A 17,244-nucleotide genomic window follows, 5' to 3' on the forward strand; every position below is an offset into this window, starting at 1 on the left:
TTTCCTTTTAGCGATAAAATGCTCTTCTACTAGCTGTCCTCCCACCCAGTTTCCTCACTGGCCACCCACAGGGATGCTGGGACTCCTTTTGCTATCAGTTATAAGACAGAAGGTCCAGGGAGCCTTGCAATATAGCAACAGTTCATGGTCAGAACCTCTGCTCCTGCTTTGATGTGTTCCTCCATCCACCTAAGAGCTCCATCAAGAGCACAATTCTTCTCCCTACAGCCCAGTCTGCGATCCACAGAATGGCTGTGGATTGGCTAGCAAAGCTCTGCTTCACAATCGGTTCTTTGGTGATGGCTTAAAGGGAGTCAATGGCTATCGCTGAAAGCAAATCTGGTACCCTCTTTGATGCAATCACCATCACCTCCTCTTCCATGTATTCCTTAACTAGAGGAAATTATAAAAACTGACCTGTCATCTCCAAACATTACATTTTTGACTTCTGACCCATCCCCACAATTTAAAAAGGTATCTATGTTCCAGACATTTAAATATGAGGGCATTCATAGTGCCATTGAACAGAAATATTAATTTCACAACATGCTTCTCAGAAGTCATATTGCCTGTTCTCCCCCTCCCCCTTCTGTTATATGTTAGTCCTCTTTCAAATACCCAGGCCCTGTTTGTGTGTGTAGACCAGGGGATAGGTGGTGCCTGCGGGAACCAGTGCACCCCCAGACACCTTTCTTGGCGCAACCTCCCCCTCCCCCCTTAAAACAAAACACATTGTCTTATTGGCAGCTGGGATTGCTGTGAAACAGGTTTCTGTTGGTGCTGAAATCTGTGGGTTCAAATGAGTTTTTTTAGTGTGTTGGGGCTCCGATCCCACTTCTGCCTTGTACTTTTGGGCAGGTTGCCCATTGCAGTCATTTTCTGGTGGGACTGCTGTGAAATAGGTTTCTGTTGCTGCTGAAAACTGGGTTCAAAAGAGTTGTTTATTGTTTTAGGACTCAGACCTTACCACCGCCTTGTACTCAGTCTTTTGGGCAGGTTACTTGTCCTTTGCCATGTCTCCCATGGCAGCCATTTTGTTGTGGTGCCCAGGATAGTTTCTCAAATTGCCAGATGTGGCTCTATCCATGTACAGACCAGTGCACATTGAGTTTTTGTGACATAAAATCATACATGGGAAGATTGCAATTGCATGATAAAAGTACATGGGCACTTCGCATGTGTGAAATGGGCTATAGATTTCTTCCAAGGCAGCATGTTCTCTTTCTTTCCTCTAGACCTTGCCAACAAATTAAATATCCCTCTAAAGCCTAGATCCTGCAAGGACGTTTATGGAAATGAATACAACATATTCTAAATATGGAACTGCGGTTGGTAGTAGAATTCAGAGCACTGAAATCTTATTACATGCAACAGAAATTGTTTCTTTCTCTTGAGATCTTACTTTGTGTGTATCTAGGTAATAATTTGGGTCACTTACAGTGTAATCCTATACTTATGTTACACCAGCTGGGAGGGGACATAGGATTCAGCAGAAACCCTGCTACACTGGTGGAATGCCAGATATGCAACTACCATAAAAGTATGCTGGTAGAACTTCTCAGATACGCCAGCAGAATGGCTGAAATGGGGCAGGGACAGGGACATGGGCAGGATGTGAGTGGCACACCAGAGGAGCACATTTACACTATACATTGTACCCCTTTCATTGAAAGCTAGTGTGCCAACTTTGTAGACTGCACTGCAGAATTCTGTTGCTTGTTGCTGCTGCCTGATTGTATGTCTTTCTTCCATTGGGAGATGGGGGAAGATAAAATGTTTTGCCCAGGGGGGAATTCAAACCAGCAACCTCCTGAGTGTGTGTGTTGTTGCTTTAACAGACAGTGCCACAGGGCTCCCTTACCTGAGCTGGTGGCTGTTGCCTAGTTTCCCATGTTTCTTACATGTTGGGACTGTAGCAACTAGATGGACATGCCCCCAGCTCAGCCTGTGCAGATTGGCTTCCTCTGTCTGTGTTGCATGTGGGCTTCGAGGCTGGCGCAGTCTCTGATTGGTGGGCAGTGGCAGAATTTCCAGGGATGCTGAGAGGTGTGCCTGTTGTTGTTTTTCCACCATTTTTGTATGTTCTACTTCTGTATTTTCCTCCTACAGCAGGGGTAGGCAACCTTTTTGGGCCATGGGCATATCTGGCAATTTGAGAAGCTCTCCTGGGCAACACCGCAAAATGGCTGCCATGGGAGGTATGGCAAAGGACAAGTAACATGCCCAAAAGAATGAGGACAAGGCAGTGGTGAGCCCCAACACAATAAACAACTCTTTTGAACCCACTGTTTTCAGCACCAAGAGAAACCTATTTCACAGCAATCCCAGCTGCAGGTAAGAAAATGTGTTAATTTTTTTTAAGTGGGAGGGGTAGCCACTTTGGCAGGTGCCAAGAAAGGTGTCAGGGGTGCATTAGTGTCAGTAGGCACCACGTTGCCTACCCTACAGCATATCCCCGGTCCCGGCATAATTTGAGCATACAATTGCTCTGTTAAAGTTTCAACCGTTCTTACGGCTGCGGTCTGGTGCAATGACTTATTTTGTGCGAATGTGTATGTGCATCTGGGTCAGCATGCTGGCTCAAGAAATATGGGTTATGGAGACATGTATAGATAGCTACCAATCAATAATGCATTACAGTTCCTAGCAGTTCATAGCTCAAGTTCATCATCTATTTTTGCCAAGTACACGTATAAGCCTTACTGCTCTCTTGCATAATATAAGTCTCTATTCACCAAGCCAATCTACTTGGACTCCTGAAATGTGCTCTGGTTTTTTTTAGAAAAATCTTCTGTAATACCTTTATGTTTTCCTTCTCCTCTCCTGGAAATCTCTTCCACCACACTGGAAAATTGTCTCGATTCCCCACTCCTCAATTTGGTGTGCCTTGTTCACAAGTGACTAAACTATGGCACAGGTACAAGATGCCATTATCCTCTTTCCTGAGACTCCCAGACCCCTCCTTCAGTGGTTTATCCTTCTTTTGTCATTTTGACAGCTGATTTTTAAAAGCTCTTAATTTTGGTAGCTGAACAATATATAATTTTATGATGCAATTGCATATTATTAACAGGATATACTTGTCCTGATAACAAACATTAATTAGAGGCCCCAAAAATAAAATAAAAAACACAGGACTTAAATGGAATCCTCTGCACAACTATCTGGGAGTAAGCACCATTGAACACAGTGGGATTTACTCCTCAGTAAACATGCAAAGTATTTCCCTGTTAACACAGGGGTGTGAGAAGATAGGATTTCAAATGCATTTTGAGACTTTTTCTGCTTAAATCACCAGGTCAAATTTGGTCTTTAAGGACTGGGATTGAAAGCTAGTCCATTTTCATTATGGGTCATCTTATTTTATAACTTTATAACTTATAACCGCACCTTTCTCTTAACCTTGGCTCTTCTGCTATTAACATTTACGGTCATCTCTTTTTGGCCAGATGTTACATGGTAATAGTCTTCCAAGCCATGAGTTCCTTTGAATCTGCCCATGCCATGCATTGCTGGTGGATGTTTGTACAATGCTGCATCCAGTCTTCAATCTAGGCATTTTGAAGCATTTGACCTCAAAACCAATGTGAAATGGAGTTTTTTTTTATTTTCTAGAAGTAAGATGCTGGCATTCTTTATCTGTTCTAAATATCTGTTTATTAAAATGAAACCATGTTGTAGTAGGTTAGTCTGGCTGAACTGCATCTCTCTCGCCTTTGTTTTGTTCTGTTAAGCATCCAGTCTTCCAAACACTGTCATGTTTATTTCCATGGCACTCGCACAGGAGTACCATGTGGTGGATTCCACCCTTCATGAATAAGGAGAATTACACAAGGAAGATTGCAGATGCCTTTGCGATGGGAAAGCGATACAGTGGGTGAAACTAGATTGATAACCCATCAGTGACTGATCTAGGTTACAGATAGTGTCAGGTTTGACAGGTGTAGGGCGAAGACACTTAGTTGTTTTCATACCTTATGACTCGCTCTGATTGCTTATCTTGGCCAGCTGCCCCAATGAATTTAAATCAAAGATGGCATCACATCTTTGGTTAAGAGCTAATGAGCTAGCCTAACCTCACCTTACTGGGGATACAATAAAAAACGATTGAGGTTTCCTTAAAATGTCTTTCTTCTCTCAATAGAGATTTCTGGGACCCTAGATAGCCACTAATGAAAGGAAATTACAGCAGGACTCTTCAAGAGTCATGTACTTCCTAGGCATGTGCTTACCCAAGGCATAGCAAGCTGCATAAGGCAAGCTCCTTGCCAAGTCATGCTCTTCTGAAACTGTATAAGGAGCAGGCACAATCATAGGTAAGTATTAATCCTGATATTGAAGCCTCTGCCTTTGCCTGCCAAACACCCAAATCCACTCGCTCGGTGCCTTCACATATGTGTGAAATCACACATAGGGGAGGAAAAAGCTCACAATGAGCTTTTGTAAAAGGCCCTTGACAACAGAAGGACTGGTATGACTAGGAACAGGACGAATGCAGGCACAGCTGACCTACTTTTTAACCATATTCAGATCCAGTCACATCTCTTTAAAGGATCAAATAACTCCCCCCCCCCACACACACACACCTCATATTGTAACAGCAGAGGACAAAGCATTACTTTTTTTTTTAAGTGCTGTGAAAATCAAACCTTCCTCAGTCCTTGACAGGTGTGAAAATAGTTTTGCTCCCTCATATGTATAAATTCTCCATTCCCTGATTTAATCTAGGACTGGAAATCGAAGTACTACAATGTCACTTGAAAAGTCGCAACACAATTTCGGGCTCAGCTGGAGATGGCAATCCCTTGAAAACTCAGGAGCCAGATTCCTAGTTTGAAATTGTTCCAGCCGGAATACGTTTAAACTTAAAGGGAGACTTGCCAAATAAATCCAGTTAAGTTAGCTGGGTAGCTTGAGGAAAAATCAGCTAGCTCTGTAATTAAGTGAATTCATTCAACCCCTTAAAATGAAAAGTGGCCTAAAAATATCCTGCTAATAAAGTTAGTGATAGAAGAAACGAACCCTCCTTACCCCTTCCACAGGGATCCTGGGATTGGAAGTCAGCCTATACGGATTGAGTTGTAAAGCTCTTGGCTCTCCCCGGACTCTTCTGATGGAGGCAGGAGACGAGAGGACCCCCGATCTTTGGAGTGAGCCAAACTTCATCACGTTTGGTCCAAATTGGATTCCATCCAACAAGCGGATCAAAAACAAGTTGGCAGGAAGCTCTTCAATACTGCAGAGGACAAGGGTTCGACATTCAGGACACCTCAGTTCCTTGTGCGATTTCAAGATTCTCTGGAGACAGGGCTTGCAGAAGGTATGCTGGCATGGGAGCACCTTGGCTGAGACATCCAGCTTCTCCAGGCACACCGGGCACTCTAACATGTCAAATAAAGCTAAATCATCCATTTTTTTTAATGAAAAACTCCAGTCGCTAATAAAGCCATAAAAATCTACATGATGTTTCCTGTAACAAAGGGGGTGGCTCAGGAATGTTCCACGAAGGGTACTTGTAATTTTAGAATCTGAAAGTCACCATCCTGTGTGAAAAAAAGAACAGAGCGGTGGAAATTGCAGAACCTGACTACTTGAGTATTATGAAATGTATGCCACCACCTACAATATAAAGCAATGCTTCATGAGCCAATTTGTATGGTGTCTTTCCCCCCACACTCTTCTAGCCCAAGTTTAGCATTAGTCATTTGTGAATAAGTACTGGTAAGCAGAATTATACCCAACGGCCAACGTGCGTCAGGAGAGAGCCATGTTCCATTCACTTGGGCAACTAAGTACTGATCAAAATGTGAGGACCTTGTTCGTTCCATTCAAAGTGAGGTGAGTACACCAGGATGATATGTTCCTTTTGGGATGTATTGTAGATCAGTCTATCTTAAAAGAATGTGATACAAACAATAAATTGTGAATGCCATAAAAAGATCCCACCAGTTAAAGACAGAAGGTGCTCTGTTAAAACACACGGCTGCGCACACACGCCTCCACCCTCCTCTCCCCTTTTCTAAACAGGCCGGGTCTTACACACATTCTTTTGGAACCACCCACGGTGTTTCAAATTATCTTAAAAAGGCATGCCTGAGTTTTCTCTATTTCTCCCCGAATATAAGTCACTCTGATGGCAAACATTACTCTGGCATACCTGGAAGTAAAAGAGCCGTTCATGACTTCTGGAGAGTGGCAGTTTTGCAGCTTGCCTTGCCTTAGCTGACTTGATCATCCAAAAACAACCTGGGGAAAAAATCTATTCCTCCCACAGCATAAAAGTAACTCAACCTGTTTAGCACCTTTCACAACCGTAAGCCAAGCTGAAGTGAAACAGCCATTTAATCCCAAATTCAAGTCATGGCCTGTGGAAACAAGCACCATCCCAGATCACACAAAGGTGCATGTGTGTTAAGACTCAATAAAATCTACCCTGATTACATTTTCAAATATTGCTAACTCTGACACACTTCCCAATCCCTCCTCACCCTGAACCCTGAAAAATCCAGCTTTTATATACTTCTAATTATTACTCACTGAAGAAGTTTCACACTGAAGAGGAGGGGTCATAAGCTTTGGGAGCTAAACCTTCTTCCCGAGTGCTTCCTCTATCTGAAGCTGTGAAAAAAGAAACTAGAGCAAGCTACTAATTTTTGTGAATACTACTGACCTTGCGTTCGTGACCCCTTCAAAATGAGTTCGGCTCATGAAACAACAGCTCCTGATCTTGCTTTCCCCTTTCTCTCACTCTCCAAATTGCAGCCGCATTGAAAACTTTAACTAGGTGCATTACTCACTTAGCTCAACTTCAAATGCGCTGCCTTGTTAACTCATATGCTGCCAGGCTGCTACTCCTGCAGAGATTTCAGACAAGGGAGAATGGTGAAGTCTGAATACGAACCAGGAGGGGGTTGTTTGGTGGGATTTACAAAATGCAAAACTTTACTTGAGCTATTCTGGTTTTGTACCAGTGCAACTTGGATCAATTATTTGGCTCAGCTACTATTTTTTATGAAGCTGATCCTGTTTTAGGAACAGAGGAGGAGGAGTGTAAAAGGATGACAGAAAACAACAACAAAAAAGCACGCCGAGTCTGCGCACAAAGGCATAGAAAATAACAGGAATGAGGAATGCATTTTAATGGATTAAATCAGCAATCCTGTGCCCACATACCTGGGAATAAGCCCTGGCAGCAATGGCACTAACTTCTGAGTAGACATATAAGGACGTCACTGTAAGATGAAATGAAACTTGATGTGTAATTAGGACAATCTGCTGGAAAGAGTGTGTTTATATAGAATTCACTTTGCTTTTAAAAACTCTGCTTCTTGCAACAAATTCTAGCAGAATGTTTCATTTCAAGAGCTGGCAACCCTATACTTTAATTATGTGATGATTCAACTGTAGACCATCTTTTATATCCCCTAAGAACAGTAGGGGATGAAAATGGGTAAAAAGTTTCCAAGTGATGCAAATGAACTATCAGCTGTTCATCTTTCAAGATGGCACCAATAATGTTTTTTATTTGAGTGCTAATACTCATCTGGAAACTGTGCTATTAGGACAATATCCCATCCCTATACAAAACAAGGGAAGTAGTGTTTGTTTATTTAATTTATTCTCCACCTTTCTGCCATTAAGCGCCCAAAGCAATTAATGGCAGAAACATACAATACCAGAATAAAACCAGCATGTAAAAACCTAAATAAAAACATTATTATCATTGTTGTTGTTGGCTGGGAATGCTGGGACTTAACTTTTTTCTGTCTAAACATGCATAGGATTGCGCCTTAAGATGCTATATCTCATAGGAAGGCACACTACCCTCTCTCTCTTGCTGTCTCTACTCACTAACACACACACACCTTATATAAGCTTTATAACTTGTACTTTCATTCCTTCATTAGATGGTGAGCTTCTACTCAGGCTGTTTCGCTCTAGTTGTTCCACAAGCATATCGGTGATAGTCTATGCAGTATAATTAGTGAGTTTCTTTAAGCAATCGTGTTATATTATTATGTATGTTCTTCATTTTTTTTTGCCTTTATTTAAAAAAAATATTTCAAAGGAAAATAAAATTTCATGGAAAACTCTCAGCTTTCAAATGTGGTTTGCCATCCAGGGGGCGGAGGGGTAGGGATTCAACAGCACTGCTAGACAGAAGGTGTGAGCCCAGTTTATTTGAATGTGAATGATGGCTCCAAGTCAAAGTTCTATGCGTATTTGGAACTTCAGATGCACACAAGGAACTCCAGTGGAAGCTTCTTTCATCACTGGCTTCAGTGCCAGGAACCATTTCATTCAGACAGGGGGACAGAGGCATTGAATTGCTTCCAACATTGAAATCGGGGGAGAAGCTCTTGCACATACACAAATGCTGTGGGTATGTCAGAGCTCACATGTATGTAAAGAGGCCCTTGATTAGGCTTGCAGTGTCTAGACTAGCCTTCCCCAACCTGCTGTTCTTCAGATGTTTTAGACTACACTGCCTATCATCCCAAGCCAGCCACTAGTCAAGCTGGCTGGGAAGATGAGAGTCCGAAACATCAGCAGTGCCAGTTCCAGGTTTTTGAGGGCACTTGGGCAAGGCACCCTCAACGGGCCTCCTACCACAGTGAGTCCACTTTCTCACCACCATTGTCATCAGCTGCTATTGCTCCTCCTCATGTTTTTCATCACTGAGGCAGTAAGCAAGGAGGCAGTGGCATCTACTGTTCCTCCTTCTAACTACCTTGGTTGTCTTGGCTAGAGCAACAGGCAGGTGAACAGGTAGGTTGCAATGATTAAGAAGTAAAGCAACTCCAGGAGGCTCTGTCTTTGGGCTCTTGCTGGCTGTGCACCCTCCTCAGTAGGTGCCCAGTCATGCCTACCCTTGACACTGGCTCTGGCCACCAGGATGGGGAAAGCTGTTCTAGAGATTAAATATGTAGATTACATTGCTAGTAATAATGTTGCCTTCACACAGTGTTCGGCATGAGCTGTTCACCCAAATCTTCTAGCATACTGGTCACTTGTGGCTTCAGAGCCCTTCCATTAAAATTTAATGGAACCTACCCAGAATTCTGCTGAAGATGTTGTTGCTTCACAGGCTTGTTGTTGTTTTTATTGCTTTTGGTTGGGGGAATGGTAATGTGAGCTTTCAGTGTCCAAGCACCCTTGTCTGCCCAAAACTCAGGTAACATCAAGTCAAGATATTTGGAGAGAGGCTTGAAGTACAGAAAGGAAGATGACAGATAGTTTTCATCACTCCTTTCTGTCCCTTATGCAATCACGGATAAGTACATAGACAGATCAAAAGCTGTATCGTGTGATGTTTTCACTGTGGTGGGCCTGGGGAAATGCAACACACATTCTGAGATACTGCATGGGAATTCAAGTGTGAGCAGAAACATACTTGTTGTTGACAACTCATCATAATTTTGCAGTTATGATGAAAGGACATCTGAATATCTCCCAGAAATAAGTGGATGGTTGTTTTTGCAAATTCTTCGCCTCTGCTTTGTAATGTGTAACCTGAAGAAAAGGGGATCTTTCTGTAAGGGAGAGAGCTTGGTAATTATGATTTATTAAAAAAAAACCACCACACCACCGTCACCTTGTAATCCAGAGATTGTCCATTTCACAGTAGAAATTGTTCCCCCTACAGAGTCTTTAGTCCTGTGCATCTATTCCTTGTTCCTTTCCATACAGAAAAGAATATGTGCAAGTGGGGATTGGAGTTGTGCTGACTGGCCCTATTCTGCCCATTATGTATTCACTGTGCCATTTGTAAAGAAGCCCATACTCCTGAGTGTGTGGGCTGTCTATACAGGGTCAGGTGTATGCTCCTGTGCAAGTGTCACCTTGCTTGGATACAAGGAGTTCAGAGGGATGATCCCCACTCCACATGCATTCATTTCTACATGGAAATAAATGACCCAACAGGGCCTTTCACATACACCTTAGGTATGCCTTACGGCAGCAGTAAATTGGTTTTGACCTTGAATGAACTGGCCATCATAGAGAACACAATGGTGGGATAGGAAAGACAGCCAGGAGGGCATTTCTCTTGGGGATTTTATAAAAAAAAATATATTATAAAATGGTCCAGCCCTGTCTTTGGGGAAGTGTTAGCAGCCTTGTTCTTCTTTTCTGTTTTTAAAGATCCCAAAGGTTAGGATGTGTAGAGTGGTAGTTACAAGATGCTACAAATTACAGATCTAATGCTAGCTTGTCCTCCCAGCCATAAATAAACACTGCACACAAAGCCCTCTATATTTGTTTCCTTTGAAGGCTGGCAGGAAACAAAAGATGCTACTTACCTGTGTCTTCAGACTTTCTAACTAATGTCTGGGAGAGGAGCACTAAGTCATATTGGTCTGTATGAGCAATTGCTCCAGACTCTAGAAGCTTGTCATTTGGGTGTGTGTTTTCCAGTTGAAAATTATAACGCAGAAATAATATCGCATTTTACGGTGCATCTGCACTAGTCATGTGTCCCCCCCCCCCCCGCAATATGCCCAAGAAGTTGACTGGAAAGACCATATGAGCAACATTATCCCCTGCACGTTTCTGGCCTGAAATGGCAGCTTAAAACAGCACAACAAATCCATTTGTAGTGTTCTGTTAAGCAGCCAGCAAACTACAACACTTGTCTGTCAGCGGATGTACTTATGAATAAATGTCCCAGAAAAGGTAAATGCACTGTGGCTGGGTTGTTATTTCTATGGAACTGTGAATTTATGGAACTGGTTAAAGAACAGAAAGCAGAGTGGGAATAAATGGTAAATTATCGCAACGGAGGGATGTAAATAGTAGGGTCCCACAAGGATCTCTAATGGGACCAATGCTTTTCAACTTATTCATAAATGATTTGGAATTAGGAGTGAGCACTGAAGTGGCCAAGTTTTCTGATGACACCAAATTATTTACAGTGGTTAAAACAAAAAGGGATTGGGAGGAGCTCCAAAAGGATCTCTCCAAACTGGGAGAACGGGCATCAAAATGGCAAATGCAGTTCAGTGTAAGCAAGTGCAAAGTGATGCATGTTGGGGCAAAAAAATCTAAATTTCAAGTGTAACCTGATGGGATTTGAGCTAGTGGTGACAGACCAAGAAAGAGATCTTGGGGTTGTGGTGGACAGCTTGATGAAAATGTCAACCCAGTGTGCGGCTGCTGTAAAAAAGGCAAACTCCATGTTAGGCATAATTAGAAAAGGAATTGAGAATAAAATTGCCAATATCATACTGCCTTTATACAAGTCTATGGTGTGACCACACTTAGAATACTGTGTACAATCTTGGTCACCATACCTAAAAAAATATATTGTAGAGCTGGAAAAAGTGCAGAAAAGGGCAACTACAGTGATCAAGGGGCTGGAGCATCCTCCTATGAGAGAAGGTTACAACAGCTGGGAGCGTTTAGCTTGGAAAAAAGGAGGGTATGAGGAGACGTGATAGAGGTCTACAAAATTATGCATGGTGTGGAGAATGTGGATAGGGAGACATTGTTCTTCCTGTCTCAAAATACTAGAACCCAGGGTCATCCCAGGAAGCTGATTGGTGGGAGATTCAGGACAGATATATAAAGGAAGTACTTCTTCACACAGCGCATAGTTAAACTATGGAATTTGCTACCACAGGATGTAGTGATAGCCACCAATTTGGATGGCTTTAAAAGGGGGTTAGACAAATTCCTAGAGGAGACTCTCAATGGCTACTAGTCCTGATGGCTATGTGGTACCTCCAGTACCAGAGGCAATGAGCCTATGTACACCGGTTGCTGGGGAACGTGGGCGGGAGGGTGCTGTTGCATTCATGTCCTGCTTGTGGATTCCTGGTTGACAGCTGGTTGGCCACTGTGTGAACAGAGTGCTGGACTAGATGGACCTTTGGCCTGATCCAGCATGGCTCTTCTTATGTTCTTATGTTCTTATGCTCTTAATATCTTATGATAAGATTAGAGGCACCACAAAAAAATAGATCAGGAGTCCTCAACTGTTCTGGGCCTGCAGGCACATTTGCAAGTTTGAGAAAGTGCTGTAGGCACCATCACAAAATGGCCACCATGGGGATGTGAACAATCACATTATTAACAGCTGCAACAAAAAACCTGTTTCACAGAAGGCAAACTGGTGAGGCTAAAATTCGAATAACTTGCACCATAACCAGAGTACAAGGCAAAGGTGAGGTCTGAGCACCAAAGCACAAAAACACTCCTTTGAATGCCCATTGTTCTGGTCCATCAGAACAACCACTTCACAGAAGGTAAGTAAAGAAGTTCCCCAAATCACCTCTAAATATTCTTCTAAAATGAATTCTCCACTGATACAAAAGGAAGTGCTTCTTCACACAGTTCATAGTTAAACTATGGAATTCACTACCACAAGATGTAGTGATGGCCACCAATTTGGATGGCTTTAAAAGGGGGTTGGACAAATTCCTGGAGGAAAAGGCTATCAATGGCTACTAATCCTGATGGCTATGTGCTACCTCCAGTACCAGAGGCAGTGAGCCTATGTACACCAGTTGCTCGAGAACATGCGCAGGAGGATGCTGTTGCATTTGTGTCCTGCTTGTGGGTTTCCAGTGGGCAGCTGGTTGGTTACTGTGTAAACAGAATGCTGGACTAGATAGACCCTTGGTTTGATCCAACATGGCTCTTCTTACATTTTATGTAAGGTTATGTTCTTACCTTTATGGATCTGTGAAAGCAAACACCTGAACCACCTGGAAAACAGGCAGATCACTGCTTTGCTTTAGGCATGTGAAAACCCACACAGGATCCCTCTGCGTGTGCACACACACACACACACACACACAGAGAAAACATATATCATGCAAATCAGTAGAATAGACCCACAGAACTGTGTCCACATGAGCAACAGTATGCGTGTGGAGTAATAGTATGCGTGTGGAGGCAGCCATAATGGTGCAGTGCTGCTGCTGACTCCTCTATTTTCCCAGACTTGCTCAAGGTTTCACATCTGATTGTAGATGTGAAAGGCAGGCTCTCTAAACCAGTATCTGAATCCAGATCTTTGGCACAGCCCCTAGCAGTGGTTTTTGCTCTTGTTTGTAGAGCTAGGTATGCACAGCAGGTTCAGGTTGAGAGCAGCTCTGGATGGAGTCCTGAGCATCTTAATTTTAAAGCACAAGCCCTTGCTAGTGGTGATCAAAAGGAATCTCCCTTAGGTATCATAAAGCCTTCCCCAAGCTGGCACTCTCCAGATGTGTTGGGACTGCAACTCCCATAATGACCATGTGTAACAGGATGTCTAACATTCTGTTGAGCAGATGGTTGCATCTCCCATAAGGCATTGCATATACTTCTTAAGTCACCATCGGTGTTGCCCCGGCCGTGGGTGTTGAACTCTTAGGTCAGAGGTTCCAAGATAGTGATAAATCAGATTCAAAGGTTTACTTACAAGGAGACTTTATTGGGTAACTTACAGCACACAGGCATACCCAATGGTTGGATCAGACAGCTTCTCTGAACGAGCCATTGGGTCAAATGGGTTTTATACCATACATGTCAGCACAACACTAGAAAGCACTCTACCGTTCATTCCCAGCATAAACTAACAGCACTTGGTTCTCAGCACAGCCACCTGTAAACAAAGTTCACTTCCCAGGCAGAGTGCTTGATAACACTCTCACTCATTAGTATGGAATGTGCTAGGCTGCGCTGTCGACCCTTTGAATCATCTTCACATGCTCAGAGGCTTACTAGCAAGGGAATTGCAACAATAATGAACTTAAGCAAGCATTATGGATCTCTAGGCCCCTCTAACGCTACAAATGACGTGGCTATGCTCCTGGGGCCAATACATCATCAATCGCTAGTTTCTATGAGATGCAGATAGTGTGGGGAAATAGTGGCTCTGGGCATTCCATAGCCACTATGGATGCCAATTTTTTTTTCTAAAAGATTTTTTAAAATGAATTTGGGGTGCAGCAGGGGCACGTTCAGCCCATGGACTGTGTGTTGCCCTAATCTAACAGATCTCCGCAATCCACATAAGCACTAGGCAATTAATGTAATGTGTAGTTTGGCCCTCAGTTTCCCCTTTAGAGAAGTTCCCAGGATTTTGTAAAACATCCTCCATTCTGCACCTCGGTATCCTCTTGAGGCTCACATGGGGACTGATAGCAGACTTACATAGGGAAGCTCACATCAGATATAGTCTCATCTGGTAAGATCATGCCAGGTCATGTCTCAATAAGCAGGGTCACGTCATGTAAAACACATAATGTAAAATCAGGTTCCAGTTAATGTAGCTTGAGTGGGTCAGACAGGGCCAGATTCAGGAAGGCTTCGTCAGGACCACAGACAGCTCCCCATGAGCTCTGCTGGCTGTAGTTCTCTTTTTACTGCAGGCAATGGAGGAATGTCGTCTCAGCAAAGGGCTGAAGCCTTATGAAGGCAGTTGGCCCTGCTTCTCTGGAGGAGCTGGCCATGCTCCTTAAAGGGCCCTTCTCCAGTACTGTAACCTCTAGCTTCTAGGAGGCAGAGTTGCTGGAGAGGCTACTGGGGACTCATATCTCCTCCTCATCCAAGTCTTCCTCATGAACCCCCCCCCTCGCGCACACACACACACACACACACACACACACTCAGGACTGCGTTCCAGGATCATAACATTTACAGAGCACAAATTGGTCCTTTGGTTATGCTAGCTGGGTGTCCTGAGCTCCCCTGATGCAATGGACGGTAAGTGAACCAGGAAAGAGGGCCCGCCTCACTATAAGTGGCTAAAAATCTATTGAAGGAGGTAATTAGGGATAGCTTATTCAGTCCTATGGTGATTCACCTGATGCTTCTGAGTTTCTTCCCCTGCCGGTTATTTGTCTCTCTCCTTCAGGGCCTCAGCTCCAATACTCCATCTTTTTCTTTCCTCTTTCCCAACCTCCCTCTGTTTGTAGGAGGAAGTAGTGAGGTTTGGGATGCCAGTGCATGGCCCCTGCAGCTCAGCAAGCTGGCTACAGGGCCACAGGAGAGCCAATTCCCACACGGCTCCCAATGACCACCTCTGGTTGATACATGATGCAGTGTTAGAGGCCTGAGCAGGCCGATCCTTTCTCTTTCCCTCACATTTTCGTCCTCCCCACACAACTTACATCCTCAGCTTTCAGCACTCAGCCATTCTCAACATTTCATAGGTCCTAGAAGTACACAGGTCCTGTCCAGCCATTTTGAGGGTTTTCATTTTTTCCCCTTTTAACTGATAAACTAATATTATTGACATTTATATTCTGCCTTATTTTCTAAAAAGCCATCGTAGCGGTGCACAGCAATGTATAACGATAAAACGCAAAACAACTTTAGAACCTTAAAACAACTATATAATTTCAAAGGCTAGATTAAAAAGATGTGCCTTCACACCCTTTCTAAAAGCCAAGAGAGTGGAGGACAACTGTAGTTGTAGTTCTAGAAGGAGCACATTTCACAGCTTGGGAGCAGCACAGGAGAAAGCCCTTTCACACATGCCCGACAAATAGGCCTCTGCAGGTAATGCTGCCCTCAAAGGGCCTCTCCATGACACAGTTCTGTGTTTCTACAGGGTTCCTAAATATGCATGTGCTGTCTCCATGCCTACATGCCCTACACATAGACACTTTTCAGCCAGTTTAGTTCAAGCCTGTCTTGAAATCCAAAAAACAGTCTCATGGAACAGTCTCTTTCAATGGAACAAAGAAAAATGGAACAAATCCAACAAACATTCTTCATGGAACAGTCTCTTTCAATGGAACAACAAAGAAATAATAACTCACAGTCCACAGGAAATAAGGAGGTTGTCACAAGTGAGGGTTGTGTCCAGTTCTCGGTTCACATACTGCTGAAGCCTAGCTTGTAGGATTTTGAGCATCACCTTGCTGGAATGTGAAATGAGTACAATTGTACAGTAGTTTGAACACTCTTTGGCATTGCCCTTCTTTGGAATTGGAATGTAAACTGACCTTTTCCAGTCTTGTGGCCACTGTTGAGTGTTCCAAATTTGTTGGCATATTGAGTGCAGCACTTTAACAGCATCATCTTTTAGGATTTTAAATAGCTCAGCTGGAATACTGTCATCTCTGCTAGCTTTGTTGTTACTAATGCTTCCTAAGGCCCACTTGACTTCACTCTCTAGGATCTCCGGCTCAAGTTCAGTGACCGCACTATCATGGCTATCAGGGACATTCAGATCTTTCCTCTATAGTTCTTCTGTGTATTCTTTTCACTTCTTCTTAATCTCATCTGCTTCTGTTAGGTCCCTGCCTTCTTTGTCCTTTATCATGCCCATCTTTGCACAAAACATTCCCTTGAGATCTCCGATTTTCTTGAAAAGATCTCTAGTCTTTCCCATTCTATTGTTTTCCTCAATTTCTTTGCATTGTTCATTTAAGAAGGCCTTCTTGTCTCTCCTTGCTATTCTCTGGAACTCTGCATTCAGTTGGATATATCTTCCCCTTTCTCCCATGCTTTTCACTTCCCTTCTTTCCTCAGCTACTTGTAATGCCTCATCAGACAGCCACTTTGCTTTCTTGCATTTCTTTTTCTTTGGGATGGATTTAGTTGCTGCCGCCTGAACAATGTTATGGACCTCTGTCCATAGTTTCTCAGGCACTCTGTCTATCAGGTCTAATCCCTGAAATCTATTCCTCACTTCCACTGTATATTCATAAGGGATATGATTTAGGTTATACCTGAATGGTTTAGTGGTTTTCTCTACGTTCTTCAATTTAAGCTGAAATTTTGCAACAAGAAGCTCATGATCTGAGCCACAGTGAGCTCCAGAGTTCTCCATCTTTGGCTGCAAAGGACATAATCAATCTGATTTCGATATTGACCATCTGGTGATATCCATGTGTAGAGTCGCCTCTTGTGCTGTTGGAAAAGAGTGTTTGCTATGATCAGTGTGTTCTCTTGGCAAAACTCGATTAGCCTTTGTCCTGCTTCATTTTGTACACCAAGGCCATGCTTGCCTGTTATCCCAGTGATTTCTTGACTTCCTACTTTGGCATTCCAATCCCCTATGATGAAGAGGACATCTTTTTTGGTGACAGTTCTAGAAGGTGTTGTAGGTCTTCATAGAACCGATCAACCTCAGCTTCTTCGGCCTCAGTGGTTGGGGCATAGACTTGAATTACTGCGATGTTGAATGGTTTGCCTTGGATTTGTACTGAGATCATTCTATTGTTTTTGAGATTGTACCCCAGTACTGCTTTTCCCACCCTTTTGTTGACTATGAGTGCTACTCCATTTCTTCTAAGGGATTCTTGC

The 17,244-nt window shown here is 43.2% G+C and overlaps 1 protein-coding gene across 5 annotated transcripts in view; it reads right to left on the reverse strand.

The window, feature by feature from the left end:
• The window catches only part of SH3RF2 (SH3 domain containing ring finger 2), a 118,051-nt gene extending 111,233 nt beyond the window's left edge, over positions 1–6,818 (reverse strand). Inside the window, exons 1-2 of one of the 5 annotated variants that reach the window (XM_084838754.1) lie at positions 6,671–6,818; positions 5,032–5,543 (exon numbers count right to left, since the gene is read on the reverse strand). In XM_084838754.1, coding sequence (XP_084694880.1) covers positions 5,032–5,412 — 381 coding nt within the window. In that variant the 5' untranslated portion in view covers positions 5,413–5,543; positions 6,671–6,818. Of the gene's footprint in view, positions 1–5,031; positions 5,544–6,157; positions 6,491–6,537; positions 6,631–6,670 lie in introns of those variants that run through there. The other 4 variants (XM_084838756.1, XM_084838755.1, XM_084838753.1 and 1 more) reach the window with 4 other exon arrangements.
• Positions 6,819–17,244: the final 10,426 nt, after the last annotated feature.

This window comes from Heloderma suspectum, chromosome 2 (genome assembly GCF_057233095.1).
Source record: "Heloderma suspectum isolate Gila_16-S chromosome 2, 16-S_ref, whole genome shotgun sequence".
Taxonomy (NCBI): domain Eukaryota; kingdom Metazoa; phylum Chordata; class Lepidosauria; order Squamata; family Helodermatidae; genus Heloderma; species Heloderma suspectum.